This window comes from Alexandromys fortis, unplaced genomic scaffold, assembly GCF_014885135.2.
Source record: "Alexandromys fortis isolate MF-2015 unplaced genomic scaffold, M_Fortis_MF-2015_v1.1 scaffold_62, whole genome shotgun sequence".
NCBI lineage: Eukaryota > Metazoa > Chordata > Mammalia > Rodentia > Cricetidae > Alexandromys > Alexandromys fortis.
In genome coordinates, this window is record NW_026067942.1 from 702,012 (window position 1) to 714,338 (window position 12,327).

Genomic DNA, 12,327 nt, shown 5'->3' on the forward strand with positions numbered 1-12,327 from the left:
ATCCCCAGAAAATGAAATGAAAACAAATGTATTGCCCAAAGTGTGAGCAGGATATTTTTTCTCAGTTTTCCCAGACAGCTTTGGGTGCTGATGCAGAAGCCCTCACAGACTCCTGGGAAGCCCTTTCTCTTGACACCGAGTACTGGAAGCTCCTGCTGAAGCAGCTGGAAGACTGTCTCATCCTCCAGACCCTGCTCCACAGCAAGGCCAGTCCTCCAGCTGCCAAAGTGTCATCGCCACAGACAGAGCCACTTCCAAGGCTTTCTGTGAAGAAACTGTTAGAAGGAGGAAAAGGTGAGCTGAAGCTGTGACTGCATACGCACACACATGATTTTGAGTACATATTCACTTGTTCATGAAGTGACATATTTATGAGACTCCCATCCTGCTCCCAGGTCCCACCTCACCCACTTGTGGACACTTGAGTCTTGCGCATGGTCAAAGTGTCCTCCAGGAGACCATTCCCAAACAGCCTTCTCCTCTCCTGATCTCCTTAGAGCTAATAGTGTCATCCCTTCCTCTCTTTGTTTCCCTTTGTGTAGCTACATGATGGGTTTGAAGCCAGCCTGATGTAAGATTCTTTTTAAACCCAAAAAATAAAGAAAGAAAAAAGAATTCTTTAAAAAAAATAGTAATTTCCTCATCTGTGTCTGGTATACTATATTTGAATTTATGGACCTGGCAAGTGTACAGCATATAGTATTGGCACGTGTTCATTATATTTATTTAAGATTGTTCTCAATGTAGAAGTGTGACCCCAGATAGCAGCTGTCTTGCTTGCCCTCCCAAGTTGGATGATGTGTATTAACACTGCTGTGAGTCTCATGCTCTTCAATATCAGCTTTGGTTGATTCACAGCTGAATGTGGTGTGTATCTCTGGTCTTGAGGGAATATCCGGCATACTCTGTATTTGGCTCCATTTAGTACATTGCTACTCAGATTTTACCAGACTTCGTTTTCTTTCTAATCTTATACCTGTAGGTGGTGTTGCAGACAGTGTAGCCAAGTGGATATTTAAACAGGACCTCAGCCCTGAATTGTTGAAATGTGCCAACCAAGAAAGAGATTCAGAAAACCCAGATGAACCCAAAGAAGGTATTGCGCGAAGTTTCCTTGAGGTGCCAGAGGTGCAGATAGACCTAGGAGCCATACCAGGTGACACCCAAATAATGAGCATTACGAGATTCGGGGTGGAGTGACGTAGCCATGTTCTTGTTACTGACGATGCTGTTACCCTCTGTGTCTTTCAGACTTGCTGCGTTTAGCCTATGAGCAGTTCCCGTGTAGCCTTGAGCTTGACGTGCTGCATGCACACTGCTGCTGGGAGTATGTTGTTCAGTGGAATAAAGACCCAGAGGTGCGTCCCTCTCCGTCTGCTGATTGTGTCTGCACACATGTACCCAGGCCAGGTTTGTCCTGGAGCTCACTAAACATTTGCTTTTACCTTGTGCCTGCACTAGTAGCTGTGCTGGTGCTCTTCACACATCGCCTTGTATGTGTGTGTGTGCCAGTACTAAGTGTTGAACCTATACCTTCATGTTTGCTAGGCAAGCACCTGAACGCTGAGCTGTAGCCTCAGCCCCTTTAAACTTATTTCCTGGAGACAGGATCTTGTTAAGTTACCTTTACTAGCATTGAACTTGTGACTTTCCTGAGTAGTGAGCAATGTGCACAGCAGTCAGTGGTCAGCTGTGTTCTGAAGTGACCTCAGTGGTGCTTCATTCAGATTCTAGGAGTTTGATCCTCATTCTAGTTCTAGCCTTCCCTTTTTCATTGACTAGAAACATGGTTGAAGACTGGCCATAATTAGTGCTTTGCTGTGGGGACTCAGCGAGAAGGTGACGGAGGAATATGAACAGGATTCCCATCCTGGCACCAGGGTTTGGCTAAGTTAGCAAGGATAAGTCTGTTATTTAAATCACTCTTAGTGTATTCTCTTAATACACAACACCATTACATATTAAAGAGCCTTTATTAGGGGGAGGAAGGATGTCATGTTGTAGCAGTGTGAGTAATTCACCTTTGAATGCAGCCCGAGATAAAGACCTCAAAGAAAAAATTTGGATTCCAGAGGAGTCGTTTACAAGAATCCTTATGAGGGAGGCTTGAGTGAAGGAGGTGGCAAAGGAAATCAAGATGCTCTCATGTCTTGTTTCATCTTGGTGTCGAGCCTGAAGAATTTGATGCCTTCCTTAAATGGCTGGAGTGGTGGGGTAATAGATTTGATGGCCAATTGTACGTCAGCCATTGAGTTGGGATCCAAAGCCAAGCTTGGAGCCACTCTGAGGGTACTTCCAGACCAAAGTGCCCATGGAAAGATTGTGTCCCTAAGGGTGTGGGAAATGAGGACTTGTCGGCGAGCTGAGAGGCCCGCAAGGCTAACCTTGGACATGAGTTGGCAATGTACATAGTAGGGCTGTTCCTGGGTTATCATTCTTATCCAAACGTAAGGAAAGTGGTAGCCATAGACACTACAGCCATCAGACACGAGGCTGCCATTAGGACCTTGACTTTGACTTTACCAAGATGGCACATAGTGTTAGGCTGGTGCCATTCCACGCAGAAATGCAGGAGGAAATCAAAACTGTACTTATTAGAGCTCACTGAGGACAAGGACAAAGCACACAGCTTCAGGTAAGGAGAGAGCCCGTGTTCCCGACCCGACTGGGGGCAGACAGTGCAGTCCTGTGCTAAGAGAACGAGGAAGGGAACATTACAGCATCTGGTTCTGCTCACAGAGTTGGCTCAATTGCCTTTGTGCCCTGTTGCCAATCCTTCCGGCTAATCCTAGTTACAGCACACAGCTGGCATGACCTTGGGAAACATCCCTGAGCCCATTGTCAAAATTTCTTCCTAAATGAGAATATTCTACGGTAGCAGTCATCTTGTGGAGTAGAGAAAGTGGCCCCATTAGTGTAATCATTGGCCCCTCCTAGGATGGTTTGAATAATGGCTGTCTTGTTTGTGTGGTTATCTTGTTAACACTCGACAGCCCATCCCAACTTCAACACTACACCTACATCTACCTTTAATTTTAAATTGAATTATATTTGGAGACTTTGCAGTATCAACATATGTGGGACAGTAGTGTTTGGGGCTTCAAGAGGTTTTAGCCAACCCAACATCTGGATGATTTTGTGAGCATTACATGCTTATATGTGAATTTGAGAGTATCAGCCTTTGTGATAACACAGATGGCTTTTAAGCCTTCCCTCTGACATTTCCTGGCCCCTTGCTCTAATTCTTCTCTCCTTACCATTTACTCCTGACACTCTGATGTGCTCGCCGCTTTCATATTGCCTAGCTCCCTCACTAGATTCTACCCTCAGTAAAGACCAGGATTTGGGTCCATTTTGTTCAGTGTAGTTTTCCCGGGACCTTAAATAGGTTTCATGCATAGTAGCTGCTCCAAATTTGTTGCATATGGTTGTTTGCAAAAAGAAACTAAGTTTTCATGCCTTTGAAATTCAAGTAAGTATTGCATGTAGAGAACACGTGTGTGGTATAGAGACTGCAAGAACGTAAATCTCCCTGTCAGCATGACCTGGGGTGTATCTAGAAATTAATTAGATAATGAAATGATTAAAGTTATCTCATCAGAAGTTATTTTTTACCTAATTCACAGATATCTTTGGGTTTTATTTTCTTTTCCCTCCTTATTTGTTTGTTTGTTTGAATCAGGGTCAGCTATATAGCTTAGCCTGGAATTCCATTTTTAGCTTTTGTGGTCTAGAATTCATGGCCTTTCTTCTATCAATTTCTTTTTGTTTGCTTACTTGTTTGTTTTTTAAGCAGGGTCTAACTGTGTAGCCCTGGCTGTCCTGCAACTCACTGTGTAGACCAGGCTGGCTTCAAACTCACAGAAATCCACCTGCCTCTGCCTCCTGAGTTCTAGGATTAAAGGTGTGCACCACTATACCTAGCGGCTGCTGCTTTGGCTGTGGTAATGGTGCTGCTGCTTCTTCCTTTTCCTCCTCTTCCTCCTCCTTCATGTATGTCTGTGTACTAAATGTGTGCCCAGTACCCTCGGAGATTAGTATAGATAATCGTCAGCCATCCTGTGGGTCCTCTGCAAGAGCAGCAGTGCTCTTAACCACTGAACCATCTCTCTCGCCCCTTTGCCAAATTCTTAAGTAGATTTATGCAGAAATTTTAGTAAGACGTCTCAGTGGGGGCGAAAGGGGTGGCTTGGTGGCTAAGGTTGCTTCCGTCAGAGGATCTGAGTTCAGTTCTCAGAACACTAGTCTGGATGCTCACTCGTGCCTGTAACTCTAGCATCAGGGGATCTGATATCCTCCTCCATCTCTGCAGGCATCCTCTCACACACAGCATTCACTCGCCACAGACACACATAAATAAAAGTAAATCTTAAAAGGTTTTCGTTGATGTCAAATAACCTTTTTTTTTTTTTTTTTTTTCTCAAGGAAGCACGCTTTCTGGTTAGGTCCATAGAACACTTGAAGCACATTCTTAATGCACATGTTCAAAATGGTGAGTAGCAGATGTTAAGCCCTCGTGGACTCATGGAGCCCCTGCCATGATAGGACATGAATTGTCAAGCTGACATTCTCCACCACCGCTTGGCTCTTGCCCTTGTAACTGCTTCCTTCCAGGACTGTAGAGCACTACTGCTGGTTGCCAGCTGCTTTGCTATGTAAAGAAATGCTCAGGTTTTGTTCTTGTTTGCTCAGTTGAGTTCTTTAAATATTTTTAATGTTTTAAAGTACTTTTTTGTCTTTTGGGGAGTGGGTGTTTGTTTTCCTCGTGCAGTAAGGCCTCTTGTTGCCCAGGCCGTCCTTGAGCTCCTGACCCTCACAAAGGCTGGCATTACAGGCACGAGCCACCACATCTGGCTACCTTGATGTACTTTTAATATTTCATTATTTTAATGCTTTTACATAAGAATGAAGCTGTCCTCAATAATGTATGCCTGTCTTTAATGATGAGTTTCTGAGATGTGCTGGGAGACCAGCAGGTATCATGTTAACAGATGTTTCCACATCAGTGTCTCAGCCAGTGTGTGCTCCCTTTGTTTCAGACTCTCACCAAAGCTTGAGAGCCAGGAGTGCTAATCATCAGTAGCAGTAGCTGAGCATGTGCGAGGCCCCGTGTCCCACCCCAGCACAGCCCCCCCACACACACACACACAGCCCCCAGCACAGCAAAGCAAGCAATCAAATCTTCAAAGCCTTTCTGGCGGCTGTGTGATGTTATGATGATATTGATGATGCTATTTTTTCCTTGTGATACGAGTTTTATACTTATGCTTAAAGCTATACTTCTCTGTTCACTTATTCTTTTATTAAAAATGAAAATTCTGTATAAGATGCAAGAAGTAATATGTAAATAAACTTGCGGACGAGAATTAGATGTCTGATGAAGTTGCATCTGTAAAACTGTTCTTGTTTCATTTGCTGTCTAGGTATCGCGTTGATGATGTGGAATACATTCTTAGTTAAAAGGTTTTCTGCTGCCACCTACTTGATGGATAAGGTGAGGTGATGTTAATTTTCTCATACTTCTTAACTAGTTCCCTTAATTTATTGATATTAGAAAGATTGTTCACACTGGGGTGTGTGGACAGTTGGCAGACTGTTTCTGGTTATCTGATAGTATGGTTTAGTTTTGCTGGCTTAAATGTACTTCTGAGGGCTAGCTCTGTGTGTGTGTGTGTGTGTGTGTGTGTGTGTGTGTGTGTGTGTGTGTGTGTGTGTGTAAAATTGGTGTGCTCCTTTCTGGGGAAGCCGCTTCTCCCACTCTCATTATTCCTTAGTTGCCCACAGCTCTCTGTCTGTGTTGAGGCCGCATGAGCTCTTCCTCTTCCACGTTAGCGTCTGTTGTGCCGTCCTTGTTCAGCTCATGTTTAGACAGCAGTGCTGGTGAGAGACTTCATGGATGTAGCTTTTCTGATGATTCTAGGAGAAACACTTGCAGCAAGCTCCAATCTTACAGCTCTCTTCTGCAGTGGTCTCTGAGACTCAGGTGACTGAGCTCTGCATTTGACTGGATGTAGTTTTCTGTTGCGGGCTCTGTCTGTTGCACAGAAAAGTGTCCTCGAATGGAAAGAACTAGCTTGTCTGTGGCTACAAGGATAAACATTTAGAATGCACTTAGAGATTATGCTGGGTTAGTAAAGTATCCATTGTAGGGTCTCCTGTGAGATCCATGACTTTACCATCTCCAGGTAGTTTTCTAGGTTTCCAGTAAATTAGTCCAATTAGAGAGCTGTTGGTTACTGCCAGATATGTGGGCCACTCATGCACCCTCGGGGCTATGGTGCCTTACCTGTTGTTACTGTGGTTCATAGGCATCACAGCTGGGTAGGCTTATTAGTTGTTTCCCTCCTTTGGAAGCTTGCATGGTGCCTTCTGTTCATTCAGATCAGTTCCAGCTTAGGAACTTCTGTGCCGTTTCTGAAGTGTGTGGTATCAGCAATAGGGACGTACCTTCCACCCCTGGGGGGCAACCAAGCTTAGAGTGTCTTGGGAGTCTCCTGGACAACCCTGACCAACAACTCAAAAGAGGGCTTCTCATGCCTGCTGTTGAGGTTTTCATTAGATAGTGTATTGCTCTTGGGGAGAGAGGGAACTTTGTCAGCCCAGATGGGATCTCAATTCTCAATCTCTCTCCACACATACACACATAGATATGCATATACACACACAATGTGCTATATATTATATACTATATATACACATCTATATCATACATGCATACACACATATATTTATGTGTATTACAGGTATTTTTAGGTAGACAGTTAATAGTATGATTCCTTATGACTTTTTCAGACACATTAACTGTTGTTTTGCTCTCCCCTCTTTCTTCTCTATGTATCTCTCTTCCTTGCTCCCAAATTGGAACCACCCTGTTTTTCCCATCTGGCCTCTCTATTACCCCTTGGCTTCCCACCAACCTCCATGGTCCATTTTTATTTTCCTGATTTCTGCAGCTACTCAAGATTTGGAGTTCAGATGAGAGAACACAACATTTGTCTCTCTGAGTCTGGGTTACCTCACTCAGTATCTCTTCTAGTTGCATCCATTTACTTGCAAAGTTCATGATTTCATTTTTCTTTACAACTGGATAGTATCCATATTGTGTATGTACTAATCTTTCCTTGTCTGTTAATTGGTTGTAGGACACTTAAGTTGTTTGCATTTCCTGGCTGTTTTGACTAGAGTAGCAATGAGCATGGCTGTCCACTGCTGTTCAGTACTCGCTTTACAGGCCAACAAGGCTCTCAGGTGTTGTTTACTAGGAAGATTCAGATAACACAGTTACTTGGCTGTACAAGCAGAGAGCTGGATTTTTACAAGGCTTTTGTCTCCTGCCACCTTCCTTCCGCTTTTTCTGTCTTGTCATCTTTCAGCCTCCCCTGCCTTTTTTTTTTTTTTTTTTTTTTTATTGACAGTACCTCACCAGCTAGCCTTGAACTCTCAAATTCAAGTTCTCAAGGGCCGGGATTTCACCTGTGTACCACTCTCCCTTGCCCAGCAAGAAATTTTACTTATTAGTTTAAAAATACACATTTAACTAGGGGAGGAGGAAATTTTTTATTTATTTTACTTTATGTGTGTGATTGTTTTGCCAACATGTATGTATTTGTACCACGTACATGCCTTGTTGAAGCCCCTAGAACTGGGTTTACAGATGGTTGTGAGCCACCATGTGGGTGCAGGGAATTGAACCTAGGTCCTCTGTAAGAGTGGCAAGTGCTCTTAATTGCTGAGCCATCTCTCCAGCCCAAGAATTTGCTTTTGAAATAATTATTTGTGAGCTCTGTGTGATATTTTTTGTGTATGTATATATCTACCACAATTGTTGGTAGCCTGCCAATAGTTAATTACTGGCATGTGTATTGATAGCTGTAATTCTGGTTGCTGGTTGCTTTTTATTTTCAATACTGTTCCAATGCCTTTTAGTTTAAATTGTTAACTATTATACTTTGTCTGTTTCAGGTTGGGAAGTCTCCAAAGGATAGGTTGTGCCGAAGGGTGAGTGAGTCTCCCTGTTAAGCCTGCACTCTGCATATCTTACTGTATGAGTGAACTTTGATTTCCACTGTTGAGATTGACCTCTGTGGAGATAACAAAAAACAGAGAGTACTGCATTAAGGAAATAGTTGTGATCTGTGGCCCCTCAGTTTCCCTGTCTAGATTGGCAGCTAGCATGTGTAAGTCTTAAGGTTTGTTTGGTTTGGACTCTGGACTGGAAGCAGCAAATTGCCATCTCTGGCTGGGTCTACTCTGCACTAGCATCTCATAGTAGGGACATCTGACCTCACCTGCAGGCAGATTATACCTAGACTGAATAACCACTGACCTCAGTTGAGATTCTGATCACTGGCCCTGCGACTGCTGATCAGTAGTTTCCCTCCAAACTGTGACATGTTCTTCTTACACGTCTCCAGAAATGTGGGACACACAAATGGAACTCAGGGGAATCTTACTCCCAGAGTGGCAGTGTGGCAAGTGCGCACGCACACACTCTTGAGTTATGTACTCTGAAGGTGTGAAGAATCGAGTGATTGTTGGCTTTAAAAAGATTATCCAGAAATGCAGTAACTCCTCACACAGGCCTGTAGGAGGGGTCAATGGGAACTATTTCTTACCAAAAATGTGAATTTGGTATTTGGTTGTCAAATAGGGAATTCTAGTTTTATTCAGGTAATTCAGTTCAGTGCCTTCAAGATGCCATGAAACCAGCAGCCCAGGTTGTTTCTTCAGAACTTAGACCATGTTGAACCACATTTGTGTATCTTACCATATCCCATGGTTAGTTGGCTAGCAAATGCTTTGGCAAATTGAAGGATCTGTATTTACTGTGCACAGTCTCTCCCCCTGCCCTTTGGTGGTGCTGCAGATTGAATCCATAGTCTTACATATGCTAAATATATGCCCAACCACTGAGGCACACCCTCACCCCAGACATTAAGATTGAAAGTAATAACACTAATGTCACTAGTATCACATAAAAGGCTAATATCAAATTGATCGATGCTAGCAAACCCTCTGGCAGGAACTTTAATATCTAATGACTTCAGATTGTATTCAGTGTAGAAAAGCAGGCAAGTGGACATACTGAAGTCTCTTGTTTCTCTGATAGTATAATGTTCCTTTTTGAGAACAGGATGTGGGGATGAGTGACACAGCAGTGACATCCTTCCTCGGATCCTGCCTGGATCTTCTTCAGACTGCACTGGAGGTAAAAGGCGTGTGCATGGTGGGGCATGCCTGGAATCCCGTCTTGGGAGGCTGGGATAGGACTGTGAGATTGAAGGCCATCCAGGGCCTTGAAGTGAGACCACACACACACACACACACACACACACACACACACACACACACACACACACAGCATGTGCTCCCCACACACCCTCATTCGAGTGTCTCTTTAGATATTAAATAATCTGAAAATCATTGAGCTTAAATGACATGATAGGCTTATTTACCATATTTATTGTACAACATTATTAGTGTATATTTTGACTTTAGCCTCAAAAGTGATATTCTTTCTCTTCCTCTCTCTCCCCTCCCTTTCCCCTCTCTCTGAATTGTATTTTTGTGGTTTCTGTTATAAATAGGGAATACAAGCTGAGTTTACACTTTGGGATATTGCCGTTTGTAGTTCCTGTTCTCCTGTAACTCCTGACACAGTCTTCTCTTCTCCACTCCCACAGGCTGACATTAGCAGGGATGAGATGCAGGTGCCAGTCCTGGACACTGAGGATGCCTGGCTGTCCGTGGAGGGCCCCATCTCAATAGTGGAACTGGCGCTCGAGCAGAAGCCTATCCACTACCCACTGGTGGAGCATCATTCCATCCTGTGCTCCATCCTGTATGCAGCCATGCGCTTTTCTCTCAAGAGTGTGAAGCCTCTCGCTCTTTTTGATAGCAAGGTGAGTCCCCAGAGGGTTTCAGAGTTGTTGGCTAACAGGTACATGGGGTTCTTACTGAATGGTATATCTTCAGTTCTTTAGTGGTTTGTGGGATATGATCCACTGAGTCCCAGCTCCTTATCCCCTACCTAGTTCCATTCTTCTGATTTACTCATGACATCCTTCTCATTCTGCATATTCTCCCTAGATACATCCAGACTCACTCATACATCTGATGAGTGTGCTCCTGTTCAGTGCCCTAGAACTCATCTGGAGGCCCTCACTTGTTGTCATGACTTCAGTTTGCTTTCCCTTGAGTTTCTGGCTTGAGTAATTAATGCCACCCTTTGTGCACTAGTACATACTGAGGTTGCTTCGTGGAGGTCTCAGCTAAAGGGTCAACTAGACTGGGGAGTATGATGTAGCTGTGTCTGTGGGATGACTCACTTGACCACTGGGACCTCTCGGGGAGTGCATGGCACACCAAGGCAGAGGCAACAGTTGTTTGGAGCCCAGTCTGGAATATGACTGGCTGCCACCTGTCTAACCATGTTTGCTGGCGGTCCGCAGGCCACAGTCCAGGGGAGGAGTGCTAGATGAGTGGGGGTGGCCTTAAGGGCTGCTACAGCTCAGGTGCTAGCACTAGGTACCAAGTTAGATGAGGAGAACACCGTGAAGATCAACTATGAATTACTCTTGCTAAAGTAAAGTGCTCTCATGTTTCAGATCTCTCCCTTATGCTCCTACTAGTCCGTAATCACCAGGTGTTTTTTGTTCTTGTTTTTTGATCTTTCTCTTTTTAGGGAAAGAATGCATTTTTCAAAGACTTAACTTCAATTCAGTTATTACCTAGTGGAGAAATGGATCCAAATTTCATTTCTGTAAGACAACAGGTAAGTCAAATACTGGATTCAGTTCTTACTTAGAGGAGATAACAGAGCACAAGTATAGCTGTCTTTTATAAAAACACCAAGAGCTAGTTTCCTTAATATATGTTCCTTTACTGCTATCAAAGCAACTTAAGAGTCAGTGGGATGGCCCAGCAGGCAAAGGCACTTAGTGACCTTAGTTGGACCTCCAGGACCCTCGTGGCAGAGAAAGTTGACGCCTCCACATTGTTGCTGTGGCGTGCACACTCATGATGCATGTACATAAACACACACACACAAACTTTAAAAATTAAAAGGCCATGTGGTGGTGGTACACACCTTTAATCCTAGCACTTGGGAGGCAGAGGCAGGCAGATCTCTGAGTTTGAGGCCAGTCTGGTCTATAGAATGAGCTCCAGGAGAGCCAAGGACATACAGAGAAACCCTGTCTCAAAAAACCAAATAAATTTTTTAAAAAATTATTTTTAATGGAGTATCTCTGGTTGACACAAAGTTGTGTGTATGGGGGGGGGGGTGGCCTGGCATACTCCATAGCTCTGAGTATGTGGAGGACAGCAGCTCTGTGCAGTCACTTCTTCCACTTCACGTGAACTCTTGGGCTTGCACTCGGGCGACCGGGTTATACAGCAGGCACTGGGTTGCTGTAAATGAAAAGTACTGACAAGGCAGTGCTGTGCTTCCTGTCTTCAAGTTCTTACTGAAAGTTGTCAGTGCAGCTGTCCAGGCCCAGCATTCTGTCACCAAGGACAAAGAGCCCTCCGAAGAGGCAGCAACCACTCATTGGAAAGACCACAACTGGCCAGTTCTGGCTGTGGACTTAGCTCATCACCTTCAAGTGAGCGAAGATGTCATTCGAAGGCATTATGTGGGAGAGCTGTACAACTATGGAGCTGACCTCTTAGGAGAGGAGGTAAGAGTGACCTGGGATGTCATTCTTGGGGCTCAGGCTATAAAACAGTCAGCTGAAGGAAGCAGTGAACGAATATTAAGAGTTGGATATAGTGGTGCATGCATTTGGGATGTGGAGGCAGGATAACAATATTAAGGTCATCCTATCTACATAGGCCAGCTTGGGCTGAACGAGACCCAGTCTCAGAGTAAACAACAAAAGAATAGAAAGCTGTAGCCAGACTTGTGCCTGGTGCCAGGTTCATATAGGAGTAAGGCTGCTTGTGGACCTGGAGGAGCAGAAAAGCCTGGACAATTTTGTACCAAGCGACAAAAGTGAGCAGAGCCATAGGCTAATAGGAGCCTCAGTGGATGGAAGAAAGTGATAGCTGAACTGACCTCTCAAGGGGAGGAGGCAACTAGCCACTCAAAGAGCTGAGGGAACAGTGCCTCAATGGAAGAGCAGAGTGCAAAGGTCCTGAGATGGGAACCAGCTTGGCAAGGTCCAAGGCTAGAAAGCCAGTGTGTCTGCCAGGCCTTGTCAGCAGTGAGTAAGGGCGGTGGTAGGCATCCACCCGCCAGCAAAAATGATGAAGGTGAGGCTAGGATGATCCCATTCACTTAAAGATAAGATATTGTCATACTGAATTGAAAACTTAGGTAACAAA

At 44.3% G+C, this 12,327-nt stretch overlaps 1 protein-coding gene across 2 annotated transcripts in view; it reads left to right on the forward strand.

Moving 5' to 3' along the window:
- Positions 1–12,327, forward strand: part of Rab3gap2 (RAB3 GTPase activating non-catalytic protein subunit 2) — a 79,960-nt gene that overhangs the window by 64,691 nt on the left and 2,942 nt on the right. Inside the window, exons 24-33 of one of the 2 annotated variants that reach the window (XM_050148135.1) lie at positions 66–294; positions 983–1,156; positions 1,252–1,358; positions 4,426–4,492; positions 5,424–5,494; positions 7,963–7,998; positions 9,134–9,208; positions 9,684–9,902; positions 10,685–10,774; positions 11,463–11,681. In XM_050148135.1, the coding sequence (XP_050004092.1) occupies positions 66–294; positions 983–1,156; positions 1,252–1,358; positions 4,426–4,492; positions 5,424–5,494; positions 7,963–7,998; positions 9,134–9,208; positions 9,684–9,902; positions 10,685–10,774; positions 11,463–11,681 (1,287 nt within the window). The remainder of the gene's footprint in view (positions 1–65; positions 295–982; positions 1,157–1,251; positions 1,359–4,425; positions 4,493–5,423; positions 5,495–7,962; positions 7,999–9,133; positions 9,209–9,683; positions 9,903–10,684; positions 10,775–11,462; positions 11,682–12,327) is intronic. The other variant, XM_050148136.1, reaches the window with a different exon arrangement.